Source organism: Oncorhynchus clarkii, unplaced genomic scaffold, assembly GCF_045791955.1.
Source record: "Oncorhynchus clarkii lewisi isolate Uvic-CL-2024 unplaced genomic scaffold, UVic_Ocla_1.0 unplaced_contig_7609_pilon_pilon, whole genome shotgun sequence".
NCBI lineage: Eukaryota > Metazoa > Chordata > Actinopteri > Salmoniformes > Salmonidae > Oncorhynchus > Oncorhynchus clarkii.
This window is the reverse complement of record NW_027260977.1, coordinates 72,501-88,715: the sequence shown is the minus strand read 5'-3', so window position 1 is coordinate 88,715 and position 16,215 is coordinate 72,501. Positions and strand designations below refer to the sequence as shown.

Genomic DNA, 16,215 nt, shown 5'->3' with positions numbered 1-16,215 from the left:
CCAGTTGCACAGGGCGGGGTTCATACCCAAGGCCTCGAGCTTAATGATGAGTTAGGAGGGCACTATGGTGTTGAATGCTGAGCTGTAGTCAATGAACATTATTCTTACATAGGTATCCCTCTTGTCCAGATGGGATAGGGCAGTGTGCAGTGTGAAGGCTGTGGATCTATTGGGGCGGTATGCAAATTGAAATGGGTCTAGGGTGTCAGTTAAGGTGGAGGTGAGTGTTATGGGAAAATAGTCATTAAATTCAGTTATCTTTGGGTCCAGGAACAATGGTGGCCATCTTGAAGCATGTGGGGACAGCAGACTGGGACAGGGAGAGATTGAATATGTCCGTAAACACACCAGCCAGATCGAGACAAAGATGAACGGAGCAAAGCACAGAGAGATCCTTGATGAAAACCTGCTCCAGAGCTCTCAGGACCTCAGAGTGGGGTTAAGGTTCACCTTCCAACAGGACAACGACCCTAAGCATCAAAGACAACACAGGAGTGGCTGCGGAACAAGTCTCTGAGTGTCTTTGAGTTGGCCCAGCCAGAGGCCGGACTGAAACCTGATCGAACATCTCTGGAGAGACCTGAAAATAGCTGTGCAGCAACACTCCCCATCCAACCTGACAGAGCTTAAGAGGTTTTGCAGAGAAGAATGGGAGAAACTCCCCAAATACAGGTGTGCCGAGCTTGTAGCATCACACCCAAGAAGACTCGAGGCTGTTTTCACTGCCAAAGGTGCTTCAACAAAGTACTGAGTGAAGTGTCTGAATACTTACAGTACTAGTCACCTACTCATTTAAGACTGTGCAAAGCTGTCATCAAGGCAAAGGGTGGCTACTTTCAAGAATCTCAAATATAAAATATTGTTTTGATTTGTTTAACACTTTTATTTTTACTATATGATTCCATATGTGTTATTTCATAGTGTTGATGTCTTCACTATTATTCTACAATGTAGAAAATAGTACAAATAAAGAAAAACCCTTGAATGAGTAGTGTCCATACTTTTGACTGGTACTGTATGTAAATTTAATATAATTTATTTTTTATTACATTTTTTTTTTTGCTTTGTCATTATTGGGTATTGTGATGTCATTATGGGGTATTGTGATGTCATTATGGGGTATTGTGATGTCATTATGGGGTATTGTGATGTCATTATGGGGTATTGTGATGTCATTATGGCGTATTGTGCATAGATTGATGAGAGAGGGAAAAAAAACAATTTAATCAATTTCAGAATAAGGCTGTAACCAAACAAAATGTGGAAAAAGTCAAGGGGTCTGAATACCAGTGGAAACAGCACCTTAAACCCCATTTACACAGAGACAAAAGCCCTTATTTGATACATTTTGTTAGCTTCTTTCTTGTAAAGGTGTGTGAAAGTGGTAGTGGGTCAAATACATGGTATATAATTGGACACATTTTGACCCAGCTCGAGACCATGTGTCCCAATATCAAACTGGGATGAATGGAGGTGTTTTTCCCCCACGGTAAATTCATTAACACGTCTATTGTTTAACACATCCCTAACTTGAAACAGTCCCTGTTTGAATACATTCGGGGTCATACAGAAAATTGCTTCTCCCCCCCCCCCCAAGATAAAATCCTGTGTATTCTGTTTGAAAACAGTAGAAAGTGTTACAAACAGGTGAGCAATCCAGAGGACAGACAGATCTCAGAGGTCAGAGTTCCATCTGAGCCTCAGGGTTGCTCTCTCAATAGGGGGGAGGGAAGGAGGAAGGGAGCGAGGGAGGGAGGGAGGGAAGGAAGGAGGGAGCGAGGGAGGGAGCGAGGGAGGGAGGGAGAATAAACTGATCTCATAGTCATATGGTTGTTCTCCTTCTATCATCCCTCTTCTACCTCTCTCCTCCTCCTCTTCTACCTCTCTCCTCCTCCTTTCTCGGCCTCCCTCTTCTACCTCTCTCCTCCTCCTTTCTCGGCCTCCCTCCTCTCCATTTCCTCTCTCCTCCTCCTTTCTCGGCCTCCCTCTTCTACCTCTCTCCTCCTCCTTTCTCGGCCTCCCTCCTCTCCATTTCCTCTCTCCTCCTCCTTTCTCGGCCTCCCTCCTCTCCATTTCCTCTCTCCTCCTCCTTTCTTGGCCTCCCTCCTCTCCATTTCTCGCATTTCCTCTCTCCTCCCAGATCTTCGTCCCTCTGCTGTGGACAGCTAGGTGAGAGGGTGAGGGTTCAGAGTTGAGAGTTCAGGGGTCCTGTGAATGGTGAACAGAGTCTCCTGGGGTTGCACTCGACGCCAGAACCTCACCTTCAGCTGCTTTCTAGGTGAGGAGAGAGAGGTAGAGACAGAAAGCAAGAGAGAGAGGTAGAGAGAGAGATAGAGACAGAAAGCAAGAGAGAGGTAGAGAGAGAGAGATGTATTAAGAGACAGAGAGCAAGAGAGAGGTAGAGAGAGAGAGTGCAAGAAAGGTAGAGAGGTAGAGAGAGAGAGAGAGAGAGAGAGAGAGAGAGATGCATTAAGAGACAGAGAGCAAGAGAGAGGTAGAGAGAAAGAGAAGAGGAGAAGAAGGAGAGAGATATATGAGTATAGAGCTAGCAGAGGTTGTCTTGACCAATATTGACCAAGTCAAACCACTTCTTACACTAGAACTCTTGAACTAACAGGGATGTACGTCTAGGAACTAGGTAGATGTTCTGGGTGGTGACTAAAGATCTTTGACTGTTTTCCTAATCCCTATGGGCCCTGGTGTGTGTGGGGGTTTACTTCTTGGCCAGTTCTTTAGAGATCTGTTCCAGTGTGCGTCCCTGAGTCTCTGGGATGAAGAGGATGACGAAGACCAGCAGGATGAAGCTAATGGTGGCGTACAGGAACATCACGTTGGGAACACCAATCCTCTCTGCAGGGGGATAATAAATGTTAAACACCACATCTACTCAGCAGGGGGACCATAATAAATGTCACACCTTGTCATCCTCTCTACAGGAAGGAAGTAACAAACATTACACGCCTCCACATCTACTCAGCAGGGGGACCATAATAAATGTCACACCTCGTCATCCTCTCTACAGGAAGGAAGTAACAAACATTACACGCCTCCACATCTACTCAGCAGGGGGACCATAATAAATGTCACACCTCGTCATCCTCTCTACAGGAAGGAAGTAACAAACATTACACGCCTCCACATCTACTCAGCAGGGGAACCATAATAAATGTCACACCTCGTCATCCTCTCTACAGGAAGGAAGTAACAAACATTACACGCCTCCACATCTACTCAGCAGGGGGACCATAATAAATGTCACACCTCGTCATCCTCTCTACAGGAAGGAAGTAACAAACATTACACGCCTCCACATCTACTCAGCAGGGGGACCATAATAAATGTCACACCTATACAGTGCCTTGACTTTTTCTACATTTTGTTAGGTTACAGCCTTATTGTAAAATTGATTGAATAGATTTTTTCTCCTCATCAATCTACACACAATACCCTTTACTCAGTACTTTGCCGAAGCACCTTTGGCAGCGATTACAGCCTCAAGTCTTCTTTGGTATGACGCTACAAGCTTGGCACACCTGTATTTGGGGAGCTTCTCCCATTCTTCTCTGCAGATCCGCTCAAGCTCTGTCAGGTTTGATGGGGAGCGTCGCTGCACAGCTATTTTCAGGTCTCTCCAGAGATGTTCGATTGGGTTCAAGTCCAGGCTCTGGCTGGGCCACTCAAGGACATTCAGAGACTTGTCCCAAAGCCACTCCTGCACTGTCTTGGCTGTGTGCTTAGGGTTGTTGTCCTGTTGGAAGGTGAACCTTTACCCCAGTCTGAGTTCACGTGTTGGTATCCTTCCCCAGATCTGTGCCTCGACACAATCCTGTCTCGGAGCTCTACGGACAATTCCTTCGACCTCATGGCTTGGTTTTTGCTCTGACATGCACCTGTCAACTGTAGGACCTCATATAGACAGGTGTGTGCCTTTCCAAAAATCATGTCCAATCAATTGAATTTACCACAAGTGGACTCCAATCAAGTTGTAGAAACATCTCAAGGATGATCAATGGAAACAAGATGCACCTGAGCTCAATTTCGAATCTCATAGTAAAGGGATACTAAATACTAATGTAAATAAGTATTTCTGTCTTTTATTTTTAATACATTTGAAAAACTGTTTTTTTTCTTCGCTTTAATATTATGGGGTATTGTGATGTCATTATGGGGTATTGTGATGTCATTATGGGGTATTGTGATGTCATTATGGGGTATTGTGATGTCATTATGGGGTATTGTGATGTCATTATGGGGTATTGTGATGTCATTATGGGGTATTGGGATGTCATTATGGGGTATTGTGATGTCATTATGGGGTATTGGGATGTCATTATGGGGTATTGTGATGTCATTATGGGGTATTGTGATGTCATTATGAGGTATTGTCATGTCATTATGGGGTATTGGGATGTCATTATGGGGTATTGTCATGTCATTATGGGGTATTGGGATGTCATTATGGGGTATTGGGATGTCATTATGGGGTATTGTTCGTAGATTGATGAGGGAAATGTTTTAATTCATACATTTTTAGAATAAGGCTGTAACGTAACAAAATGTGGAAAAAGTCAAGGGGTCTGAATACTTTCTGAAGGCACTGTATACTATTATATCCTACGTATTCTACAGATATACTATATATACTATGCACATGCTGTCATAATGTGTATTCATCCCATCACATATATATATATATATACTCTGGACTCCGACATTTGCTCGTCTTAATATTTCTATATTTCTTAATTACGTTCTTTTACTTTTAGATGTGTGTGTATTGTGGTGAATTGTTAGATACGACTACACTGTTGGAGCTGAGAACACAATCCAAATAAGTGTATGTGACCGGTAAGATTTGATTTGAGGATCAACAGACTGATCAACTCTGTGCGAAGGAGATGTGTCGTGCTGCTTGAGGTAAATGGTATGCCACACCACATACTGACTGGTTTTCTGATCCACAACTCCTACCTTTAAAAAAAAAAAAGGTATCTGTGACCAACAAACACATATATTTATATACTGAGCCACGTTCAAGTGAAATCCGTAGATTAGGGCCTAATGCGTTTATTTAAATTGACAAGATGTCCTCATATGAACTGTTATTTTATTTTTTCAGTATAAGTGTCAGCGTAATAGTCAGGGTTGGGGTCAATTTAATAATATAAAAAAAACCCACTGGACAGTAGATCTCCAGGAATAGGGTTGGACTGAAAACCCACAGGACAGTAGATCTCCAGGAAGAGGGTTGGACTGAAAACCCACAGGACAGTAGATCTCCAGGAAGAGGGTTGGACTGAAAACCCACAGGACAGTAGATCTCCAGGAAGAGGGTTGGACTGAAAACCCACAGGACAGTAGATCTCCAGGAAGAGGGTTGGACTGAAAACCCACAGGACAGTAGATCTCCAGGAAGAGGGTTGGACTGAAAACCCACAGGACAGTAGATCTCCAGGAAGAGGGTTGGACTGAAAACCCACAGGACAGTAGATCTCCAGGAAGAGGGTTGGACTGCCCTGGTCTAGAAAAACCAGAGTGAAGACTCTAGCTGACTGCCGCTCTGCCTAGTTGGTTTGATTAACCTGCTGAACTAGTCTAGTTAGACATGACAAGATGAAAACTAAGCCCCGGTTCAAAATACCATCCGATATAGAGCCCTGGGAGGCAGCCCTAGTGTGTAATATCAATGGGAGGCAGCCCTAGTGTGTAATATCAATGGGAGTCAGCCCTAGTGTGTAATATCAATGGGAGGCAGCCCTAGTGTGTAATATCAATGGGAGGCAGCCCTAGTGTGTAATATCAATGGGAGGCAGCCCTAGTGTGTAATATCAATGGGAGGCAGCCCTAGTGTGTAATATCAATGGGAGGCAGCCCTAGTGTGTAATATCAATGGGAGGCAGCCCTAGTGTGTAATATCAATGGGAGTCAGCCCTAGTGTGTAATATCAATGGGAGGCAGCCCTAGTGTGTAATATCAATGGGAGGCAGCCCTAGTGTGTAATATCAATGGGAGGCAGCCCTAGTGTGTAATATCAATGGGAGGCAGCCCTAGTGTGTAATATCAATGGGAGGCAGCCCTAGTGTGTAATATCAATGGGAGGCAGCCCTAGTGTGTAATATCAATGGGAGGCAGCCCTAGTGTGTAATATCAATGGGAGGCAGCCCTAGTGTGTAATATCAATGGGAGGCAGCCCTAGTGTGTAATATCAATGGGAGGCAGCCCTAGTGTGTAATATCAATGGGAGGCAGCCCTAGTGTGTAATATCAATGGGAGGCAGCCCTAGTGTGTAATATCAATGGGAGGCAGCCCTAGTGTGTAATATCAATGGGAGTCAGCCCTAGTGTGTAATATCAATGGGAGTCAGCCCTAGTGTGTAATATCAATGGGAGTCAGCCCTAGTGTGTAATATCAATGGGAGGCAGCCCTAGTGTGTAATATCAATGGGAGGCAGCCCTAGTGTGTAATATCAATGGGAGGCAGCCCTAGTGTGTAATATCAATGGGAGGCAGCCCTAGTGTGTACTGTATTTATTTATACATATATACACACAATACTGTTCAAAAGTTTGGGGTCACTAAGAGAAATGTCCTTGTTTTTGAAAGAAAAGCACATTTCTTGTCCATTAAAATAACATCAAATTGATCAGAAATACAGTGTAGACATTGTTAATGTTGTAAATGACTATTGTAGCTGGAAACGGCAGAATTTATGGAATATCTACATAGGTGTATAGAGGCCCATTATCAGCAACCATCACTTCTGTGTTCCAATGGCACATTGTGTTAGCTAATACAAGTTTATCATTTTAAAAGGCTAATTGATCATTAGAAAACCCCTTTGCAATTATGTTATGAAAACTGTTGTCCTGATTAAAGAAGGAATGCAACTGGCCTTCTTTAGACTAGTTGAGTACCTGGAGCATCAGCATTTGTGGGTTCGATTACAGGCTCAACATGGCCAGAAACAAAGAACTTTCTTCTGAAACTCGTCAGTCTATTCTCGTACAACGCTGTGTACTACTCCCTTCACAGAACAGCACAAACTGGCTCTAACCAGAATAGAAAGAGGAGTGGGAGGCTCTGGTGCACAACTGAGCAAGAGGACAAGTACATTAGGGTGTCTAGTTTGAGAAACAGACGCCTCACAAGTCCTCAACTGGCAGCTTCATTAAATAGTACCCACAAAACACCAGTCTCAACGTCAACAGTGAAGAGGTGACTCCGGGATGCTGGCCTTCTAGGCAGAGTTCCTCTGTCCAGTCTCAACGTCAACAGTGAAGAGGCGACTCTGTCCAGTGTCTGTGTTCTTAATCTTTTCTTTTTATTGGCTAGTCTGAGAGATGGCTCTTTCTTTGCAACTCTGCCTAGAAGGCCATCGTCCCTGAGTCGCCTCTTCACTGTTAACCAGAACCCTGTTATTAACCAGAACCCTGCTATTAACCAGAACCCTGCTATTAACCAGAACCCTGTTATTAACCAGAACCCTGCTATTAACCAGAACCCTGCTATTAACCAGAACCCTGTTATTAACCAGAACCCTGCTATTAACCAGAACCCTGCTATTAACCAGAACCCTGTTATTAACCAGAACCCTGCTATTAACCAGAACCCTGCTATTAACCAGAAACCTGCTATTAACCAGAACCCTGCTATTAACCAGAACCCTGTTATTAACCAGAACCCTGCTATTAACCAGAACCCTGCTATTAACCAGAACCCTGTTATTAACCAGAACCCTGCTATTAACCAGAACCCTGTTATTAACCAGAACCCTGCTATTAACCAGAACCCTGTTATTAACCAGAACCCTGTTATTAACCAGAACCCTGCTATTAACCAGAACCCTGCTATTAACCAGAACCCTGTTATTAACCAGAACCATGCTATTAACCAGAACCCTGCTATTAACCAGAACCCTGCTATTAACCAGAACCCTGCTATTAACCAGAACCCTGCTATTAACCAGAACCATGCTATTAACCAGAACCCTGTTATTAACCAGAACCCTGCTATTAACCAGAACCCTGCTATTAACCAGAACCTTGCTATTAACCAGAACCCTGTTATTAACCAGAACCATGCTATTAACCAGAACCCTGCTATTAACCAGAACCCTGCTATTAACCAGAACCTTGCTATTAACCAGAACCCTGCTATTAACCAGAACCCTGCTATTAACCAGAACCTTGCTATTAACCAGAACCCTGCTATTAACCAGAACCCTGTTATTAACCAGAACCCTGCTATTAACCAGAACCCTGTTATTAACCAGAACCCTGCTATTAACCAGAACCCTGTTATTAACCAGAACCCTGCTATTAACCAGAACCCTGCTATTAACCCTAACCCTAACCCTAACCAGAACCCTGCTATTAACCAGAACCCTGCTATTAACCAGAACCCTGCTATTAACCAGAACCATGCTATTAACCAGAACCATGCTATTAACCAGAACCCTGCTATTAACCCTAACCCTGTTATTAACCAGAACCCTGTTATTAACCAGAACCCTGCTATTAACCAGAACCCTGCTATTAACCAGAACCCTGCTATTAACCCTAACCCTGTTATTAACCAGAACCCTGCTATTAACCAGAACCCTGCTATTAACCCTAACCCTAACCCTAACCAGAACCCTGCTATTAACCAGAACCCTGCTATTAACCAGAACCCTGCTATTAACCAGAACCATGCTATTAACCAGAACCATGCTATTAACCAGAACCCTGCTATTAACCCTAACCCTGTTATTAACCAGAACCCTGTTATTAACCAGAACCCTGTTATTAACCAGAACCCTGCTATTAACCAGAACCCTGCTATTAACCAGAACCCTGCTATTAACCCTAACCCTGTTATTAACCAGAACCCTGCTATTAACCAGAACCCTGCTATTAACCCTAACCCTGTTATTAACCAAGCCCACATGCTAGTGAGTAGCCAGCTAATCTTCATGTTTCAAGTTTTCCTAACTTGGATCTAACAAGATAGAACATGAAGACGCCCTTCTGTCTGTCTCCCACTGTTGGAACAGCACGCTGGCCTGTCCACTTTGTTCACATGTTGAAATCAAGTGGCCTACCTTATTTCTCACAATGAGAACGAGTTGCTAATTTCCTTGTTATAAATTGTGTTGTATGCTTATTTCCCATTTTATAAAACACAGACTAGACAACTACAAGGCTGCTTGGCGGTCCGTGATGTAAACCAGAATCAGCGTCCATTGATTGAATTCCGTTTTAGGAGTGTCCACTCGTTAACCTTATCGTTATGAAGCTTGGAGTATTTTAGTAAGACGGCGAATTACTCAGTGATTCCATACGACTGATTGTGTTCGACCACACCTCAGCTGTACTGTACCTCAGCTGTACTGTACCTCAGCTGTACTGTACCTCAGCTGTACTGTACCTCAGCTGTACTGCACCTCAGCTGTACTGTACCTCAGCTGTACTGTACCTGTGGCAGAGAGGAAGGTCATGGACATGAGGAGGTTGGTGGCCCAGTTGACAGCCGACACGACAGACACGGCTTTACCTCTGACCCCTGTAGGGAAGATCTCACTCAGCACCACATACACCACTGGAACACACACACACACACACAGACCAATGTATTAGAAACATCTCGAAGGGAATGTGACACATACAGTTATGACAGCAGGCTCTATAGCAGGCTCTAATGCAGGCCCTATAGCAGGCTCTAATGCAGGCTCTACAGCAGGCTCTATAGCAGGCTCTAATGTAGGCTCTATAGCAGGCTGTATAACAGGCTCTACAGCAGGCTCTATAGCAGGCTCTAATGTAGGCTCTATAGCAGGCTCTACAGCAGGCTCTATAGCAGGCTCTAATGCAGGCCCTATAGCAGGCTCTATAGCAGGCTCTACAGCAGGCTCTAATGTAGGCTCTATAGCAGGCTCTAATGTAGGCTCTATAACAGGCTCTATAGCAGGCTCTAATGTAGGCTCTATAACAGGCTGTATAACAGGCTCTAATGTAGGCTCTATAGCAGGCTGTATAACAGGCTCTACAGCAGGCTCTATAGCAGGCTCTAATGTAGGCTCTATAGCAGGCTCTAATGTAGGCTCTATAGCAGGCTGTATAACAGGCTCTATAGCAGGCTCTATAACAGGCCCTATAACAGGCTCTATAACAGGCTCTAATGCAGGCTCTGCAACAGGCTCTACAACAGGCTCTAATGTAGGCTCTATAGCAGGCTGTATAACAGGCTCTACAGCAGGCTCTATAACAGGCTCTATAACAGGCTCTATAACAGGCTCTATAACAGGCTCTAATGCAGGCTCTGCAACAGGCTCTACAACAGGCTCTATAACAGGCTCTATAGCAGGCTGTATAACAGGCTCTACAGCAGGCTCTATAGCAGGCTCTATAACAGGCTCTAATGCAGGCCCTATAGCAGGCCCTATAGCAGGCTCTATAACAGACTCTAATGCAGGCCCTATAGCAGGCTCTACAGCAGGCTCTAATGCAGGCCCTATAGCAGGCTCTATAACAGGCTCTAATGCAGGCCATATAGCAGGCCCTATAGCAGGCTCTAATGCAGGCCCTATAGCAGGCCCTATAGCAGGCCCTATAGCAGGCCCTATAGCAGGCTCTATAACAGGCTCTAATGCAGGCCCTATAGCAGGCTCTATAACAGGCTCTAATGCAGGCCCTATAGCATGCCCTATAGCAGGCTCTAATGCAGGCCCTATAGCAGGCCCTATAGCAGGCCCTATAGCAGGCTCTATAACAGGCTCTACAGCAGGCTCTATACTCACTCTCTCAAGTGTTTTAGTACTATATCTCTTGACACAATGATGAAAATAATCATGGCCTCTAAACCTTCAAGCTGCATACTGGACCCTATTCCAACTAAACTACTGAAAGAGCTGCTTCCTGTGCTTGGCCCTCCTATGTTGAACATAATAAACGGCTCTCTATCCACCGGATGTGTACCAAACTCACTAAAAGTGGCAGTAATAAAGCCTCTCTTGAAAAAGCCAAACCTTGACCCAGAAAATATAAAAAACTATCGGCCTATATCGAATCTTCCATTCCTCTCAAAATTTTTAGAAAAGGTTGTTGCGCGCAACTCACTGCCTTCCTGAAGACAAACAATGTATACGAAATGCTTCAGTCTGGTTTTAGACCCCATCATAGCACTGAGACGGCACTTGTGAAGGTGGTAAATGACAATTTAATGGCATCGGACCGAGGCTCTGCATCTGTCATCGTGCTCCTAGACCTTAGTGCTGCTTTTGATACCATCGATCACCACATTCTTTTGGAGAGATTGGAAACCCAAATTGGTCTACACGGACAAGTTCTGGCCTGGTTTAGATCTTATCTGTTGGAAAGATATCAGTTTGTCTCTGTGAATGGTTTGTCCTCTGACAAATCAATTGTAAATTTCGGTGTTCCTCAAGGTTCCGTTTTAGGACCACTATTGTTTTCACTATATATTTTACCTCTTGGGGATGTTATTCGAAAACATAATGTTAACTTTCACTGCTATGCAGATGACACACAGCTGTACATTTCAATGAAACATGGTGAAGCCCCAAAATTGCCCTTGCTAGAAGCATGTGTTTCAGACATAAGGAAGTGGATGGCTGCAAACTTTCTACTTTTAAACTCGGACAAAACAGATATGCTTGTTCTAGGTCCCAAGAAACAAAGAGATCTTCTGTTGAATCTGACAATTAATCTTAATGGTTGTACAGTCGTCTCAAATAAAACTGTGAAGGACCTCGGTGTTACTCTGGACCCTGATCTCTCTTTTGAAGAACATATCAAGACTGTATCAAGGACAGCTTTTTTCCATCTACGTAACATTGCAAAAATCAGAAACGTTCTGTCCAAAAATGATGCAGAAAAATGAATCCATGCTTTTGTCACTTCTAGGTTAGACTACTGCAATGCTCTACTTTCCGGCGACCCGGATAAAGCATTAAATAAACTTCAGTTAGTGCTAAATACGGCTGCTAGAATCCTGACTAGAACCAAAAGATTTGATCATATTACTCCAGTGCTAGCCTCTCTACACTGGCTTCCTGTCAAAGCAAGGGCTGATTTCAAGGTTTTACTGCTAACCTACAAAGCATTACATGGGCTTGCTCCTACCTATCTCTCTGATTTGGTCCTGCTGTACATACCTACACGTACGCTACGGTCACAAGACGCAGGCCTCCTAATTGTCCCTAGAATTTCTAAGCAAACGGCTGGAGGCAGGGCTTTCTCCTATAGAGCTCAATTTTTATGGAACGGTCTGCCTACCCATGTCAGAGACGCAAACTCGGTCTCAACCTTTAAGTCTTTACTGAAGACTCATCTCTTCAGTGGGTCATATGATTGAGTGTAGTCTGGCCCAGGAGTGGGAAGGTGAACGGAAAGGCTCTGGAGCAACGAACCGCCCTTGCTGTCTCTGCCTGGCCGGTTCCCCTCTTTCCACTGGGATTCTCTGCCTCTAACCCTATTACAGGGGCTGAGTCACTGGCTTAATGGGGCTCTCTCATGCCGTCCCTGGAGGGGGTGCGTCACCTGAGTGGGTTGATTCACTGATGTGGTCATCCTGTCTGGGTTGGTGCCGCCCCCCCCCCTCTTTGGTTGTGGAGTGGCGGAGGTCTTTGTGGGCTATACTCAGCCTTGTCTCAGGATGGTAAGTTGGTGGTTGAAGATATCCCTCTAGTGGTGTGGGGGCTGTGCTTTGGCAAAGTGGGTGGGGTTATATCCTTCCTGTTTGGCCCTGTCCGGGGGTGTCCTCGGATGGGGCCACAGTGTCTCCTGACCCCTCCTGTCTCAGCCTCCAGTATTTATGCTGCAGTAGTTTATGTGTCGGGGGGGCTAGGGTCAGTTTGTTATACAGTGCCTTGCGAAAGTATTCGGCCCCCTTGAACTTTGCGACCTTTTGCCACATTTCAGGCTTCAAACATAAAGATATAAAACTGTATTTTTTTGTGAAGAATCAACAACAAGTGGGACACAATCATGAAGTGGAACGACATTTATTGGATATTTCAACCTTTTTTAACAAATCAAAAACTGAAAAATAGGGCGTGCAAAATTATTCAGCCCCCTTAAGTTAATACTTTGTAGCGCCACCTTTTGCTGCGATTACAGCTGTAAGTCGCTTGGGGTATGTCTCTATCAGTTTTGCACATCGAGAGACTGACATTTTTTCCCATTCCTCCTTGCAAAACAGCTCGAGCTCAGTGAGGTTGGATGGAGAGCATTTGTGAACAGCAGTTTTCAGTTCTTTCCACAGATTCTCGATTGGATTCAGGTCTGGACTTTGACTTGGCCATTCTAACACCTGGATATGTTTATTTTTGAACCATTCCATTGTAGATTTTGCTTTATGTTTTGGATCATTGTCTTGTTGGAAGACAAATCTCCGTCCCAGTCTCAGGTCTTTTGCAGACTCCATCAGGTTTTCTTCCAGAATGGTCCTGTATTTGGCTCCATCCATCTTCCCATCAATTTTAACCATCTTCCCTGTCCCTGCTGAAGAAAAGCAGGCCCAAACCATGATGCTGCCACCACCATGTTTGACAGTGGGGATGGTGTGTTCAGGGTGATGAGCTGTGTTGCTTTTACGCCAAACATAACGTTTTGCATTGTTGCCAAAAAGTTCAATTTTGGTTTCATCTGACCAGAGCACCTTCTTCCACATGTTTGGTGTGTCTCCCAGGTGGCTTGTGGCAAACTTTAACCGACACTTTTTATGGATATCTTTAAGAAATGGCTTTCTTCTTGCCACTCTTCCATAAAGGCCAGATGTGTGCAATATACGACTGATTGTTGTCCTATGGAAAGAGTCTCCCACCTCAGCTGTAGATCTCTGCAGTTCATCCAGAGTGATCATGGGCCTCTTGGCTGCATCTCTGATCAGTCTTCTCCTTGTATGAGCTGAAAGTTTAGAGGGACAGCCAGGTCTTGGTAGATTTGCAGTGGTCTGATACTCCTTCCATTTCAATATTATCGCTTGCACAGTGCTCCTTGGGATGTTTAAAGCTTGGGAAATCTTTTTGTATCCAAATCCGGCTTTAAACTTCTTCACAACAGTATCTCGGACCTGCCTGGTGTGTTCCTTGTTCTTCATGATGCTCTCTGCGCTTTTAACGGACCTCTGAGACTATCACAGTGCAGGTGCATTTATACGGAGACTTGATTACACACAGGTGGATTGTATTTATCATCATTAGTCATTTAGGTCAACATTGGATCATTCAGAGACCCTCACTGAACTTCTGGAGAGAGTTTGCTGCACTGAAAGTAAAGGGGCTGAATAATTTTGCACGCCCAATTTTTCAGTTTTTGATTTGTTAACCTCTTTGATCTCTAGGGGCGCTATTTCATTTTTGGATAAAAAACGTTCCCGTTTTAAGCGCAATATTTTGTCACGAAAAGATGCTCGACTATGCATATTCTTGACAGTTTTTGAAAGAAAACACTCTGAAGTTTCAGAATCTGCAAAGATATTGTCTGTAAGTGCCCCAGAACTCATTCTACAGGCGAAACCAAGATGATGCGTGAACCAGGAAATGAGCAGATTTCTGAAGCTCTGTTTTCCATTGTCTCCTTATATGGCTGTGATTGCGCAAGGAATGAGCCTACACTTTCTGTCGTTCTCCCAAGGCGTTAGCAGCATTGTGACGTATTTGTAGGCATATCATTGGAAGATTGACCATAAGAGACTACATTTTCCAAGTGTCCGCCTGGTGTCCCTGCGTCGAAATTGGAGCGTAAAGCCAGGTGCAATTATTTTTCCATTTGAGAGCAAGGAGAAACCAGGCTTCCAGGAAGGATATATCATTGAAGAGATATGTGGAAAAACACCTTGAGGATTGATTCTAAACCACGTTTGCCATGTTTCAGTCGATATTATGGAGTTAATTTGGAAAAAAGTTCGCGTTTTGAGGGCTGAATTTTCGTTTTTTTTTTTTTTTTTTTGGTAGCCAAATGTGATGTACAAAACGGAGCTATTTCTAATACACAAAGAATCTTTTTGGAAAAACTGAGCATCTGCTATCTAACTGAGAGTCTCCTCATTGAAAACATCAGAAGTTCTTCAAAGGTAAGTTATTTTATTTGAAGGCTTTACTTGTTTTTGTGATAGTTGCCTGCTAAATGCTAACGCTAAATGCTACGCTAGCTAGCTACTGTTACACAAATGATTGAAAAGCATATTTTGAAAATCTGAGATGACAGTGTTGTTAACAAAAGGCTAAGCTTGAGAGATAGCATATTTATTTCATTTCATTTGCGATTTTCATGAATAGTTAACGTTGCGTTATGGTAATGAGCTTAGGTCTGTAAATAGAATCCCGGATCCGGGTTTGGTCGTCGCAACAGGTTAAAAAAGTTTGAAATATCCAATAAATGTCGTTCCACTTCATGATTGTGTCCCACTTGTTGTTGATTCTTCACAAAAAAATACAGTTTTATATCTTTATGTTTGAAGCCTGAAATGTGGCAATAGGTCGCAAAGTTCAAGGGGGCCGAATACTTTCGCAAGGCACTGTATCTGGAGTACTTCTCCTGTCTTATTCGGTGTCCTGTGTGAATCTAAGTGTGCGTTCTCTAATTCTCTCCTTCTCTCCTTCTTTCTCTCTCTCGGAGGACCTGAGCCCTAGGACCATGCCCCAGGACTACCTGACATGATGACTCCTTGCTGTCCCCAGTCCACCTGGCCATGCTGCTGCTCCAGTTTCAACTGACCTGAGCCCTAGGACCATGCCCCAGGACTACCTGACATGATGACTCCTTGCTGTCCCCAGACCACCTTACCGTGCTGCTGCTCCAGTTTCAACAGTTCTGCCTTATTATTATTAGACCATGCTGGTCATTTATGAACATTTGAACATCTTGGCCATGTTCTGTTATAATCTCCACCCGGCACAGCCAGAAGAGGACTGGCCACCCCACATAGCCTGGTTCCTCTCTAGGTTTCTTCCTAGGTTTTGGCCTTCCTAGGGAGTTTTTCCTAGCCACCGTGCTTCTACACCTGCATTGCTTGCTGTTTGGGGTTTTAGGCTGTGTTTCTGTACAGCACTTTGAGATATCAGCTGATGAACGAAGGGCTATATAAATAAATTTGATTTGATTTATAGCAGGCTCTATAACAGGCTCTACAACAGGCTCTACAACAGGCTCTACAGCAGACTCTACAACAGGCTCTACAGCAGGCTCTATAGCAGGCTCTATAACAGGCTCTA

General features: G+C 44.1%; 1 protein-coding gene across 3 annotated transcripts in view; it reads right to left on the bottom strand.

The window, feature by feature from the left end:
- Window positions 1-862: 862 nt before the first annotated feature.
- LOC139402764 (solute carrier family 2, facilitated glucose transporter member 12-like) overlaps window positions 863-16,215 on the bottom strand; it is a 46,797-nt gene continuing 31,444 nt past the window's right edge. For all 3 annotated transcript variants that reach the window (XM_071146683.1, XM_071146681.1, XM_071146682.1), the window contains exons 4-6: window positions 9,456-9,578; window positions 2,718-2,850; window positions 863-2,274 (exon numbers count right to left, since the gene is read on the bottom strand). In XM_071146683.1, the coding sequence (XP_071002784.1) occupies window positions 2,166-2,274; window positions 2,718-2,850; window positions 9,456-9,578 (365 nt within the window). In that variant the 3' untranslated portion in view covers window positions 863-2,165. The remainder of the gene's footprint in view (window positions 2,275-2,717; window positions 2,851-9,455; window positions 9,579-16,215) is intronic.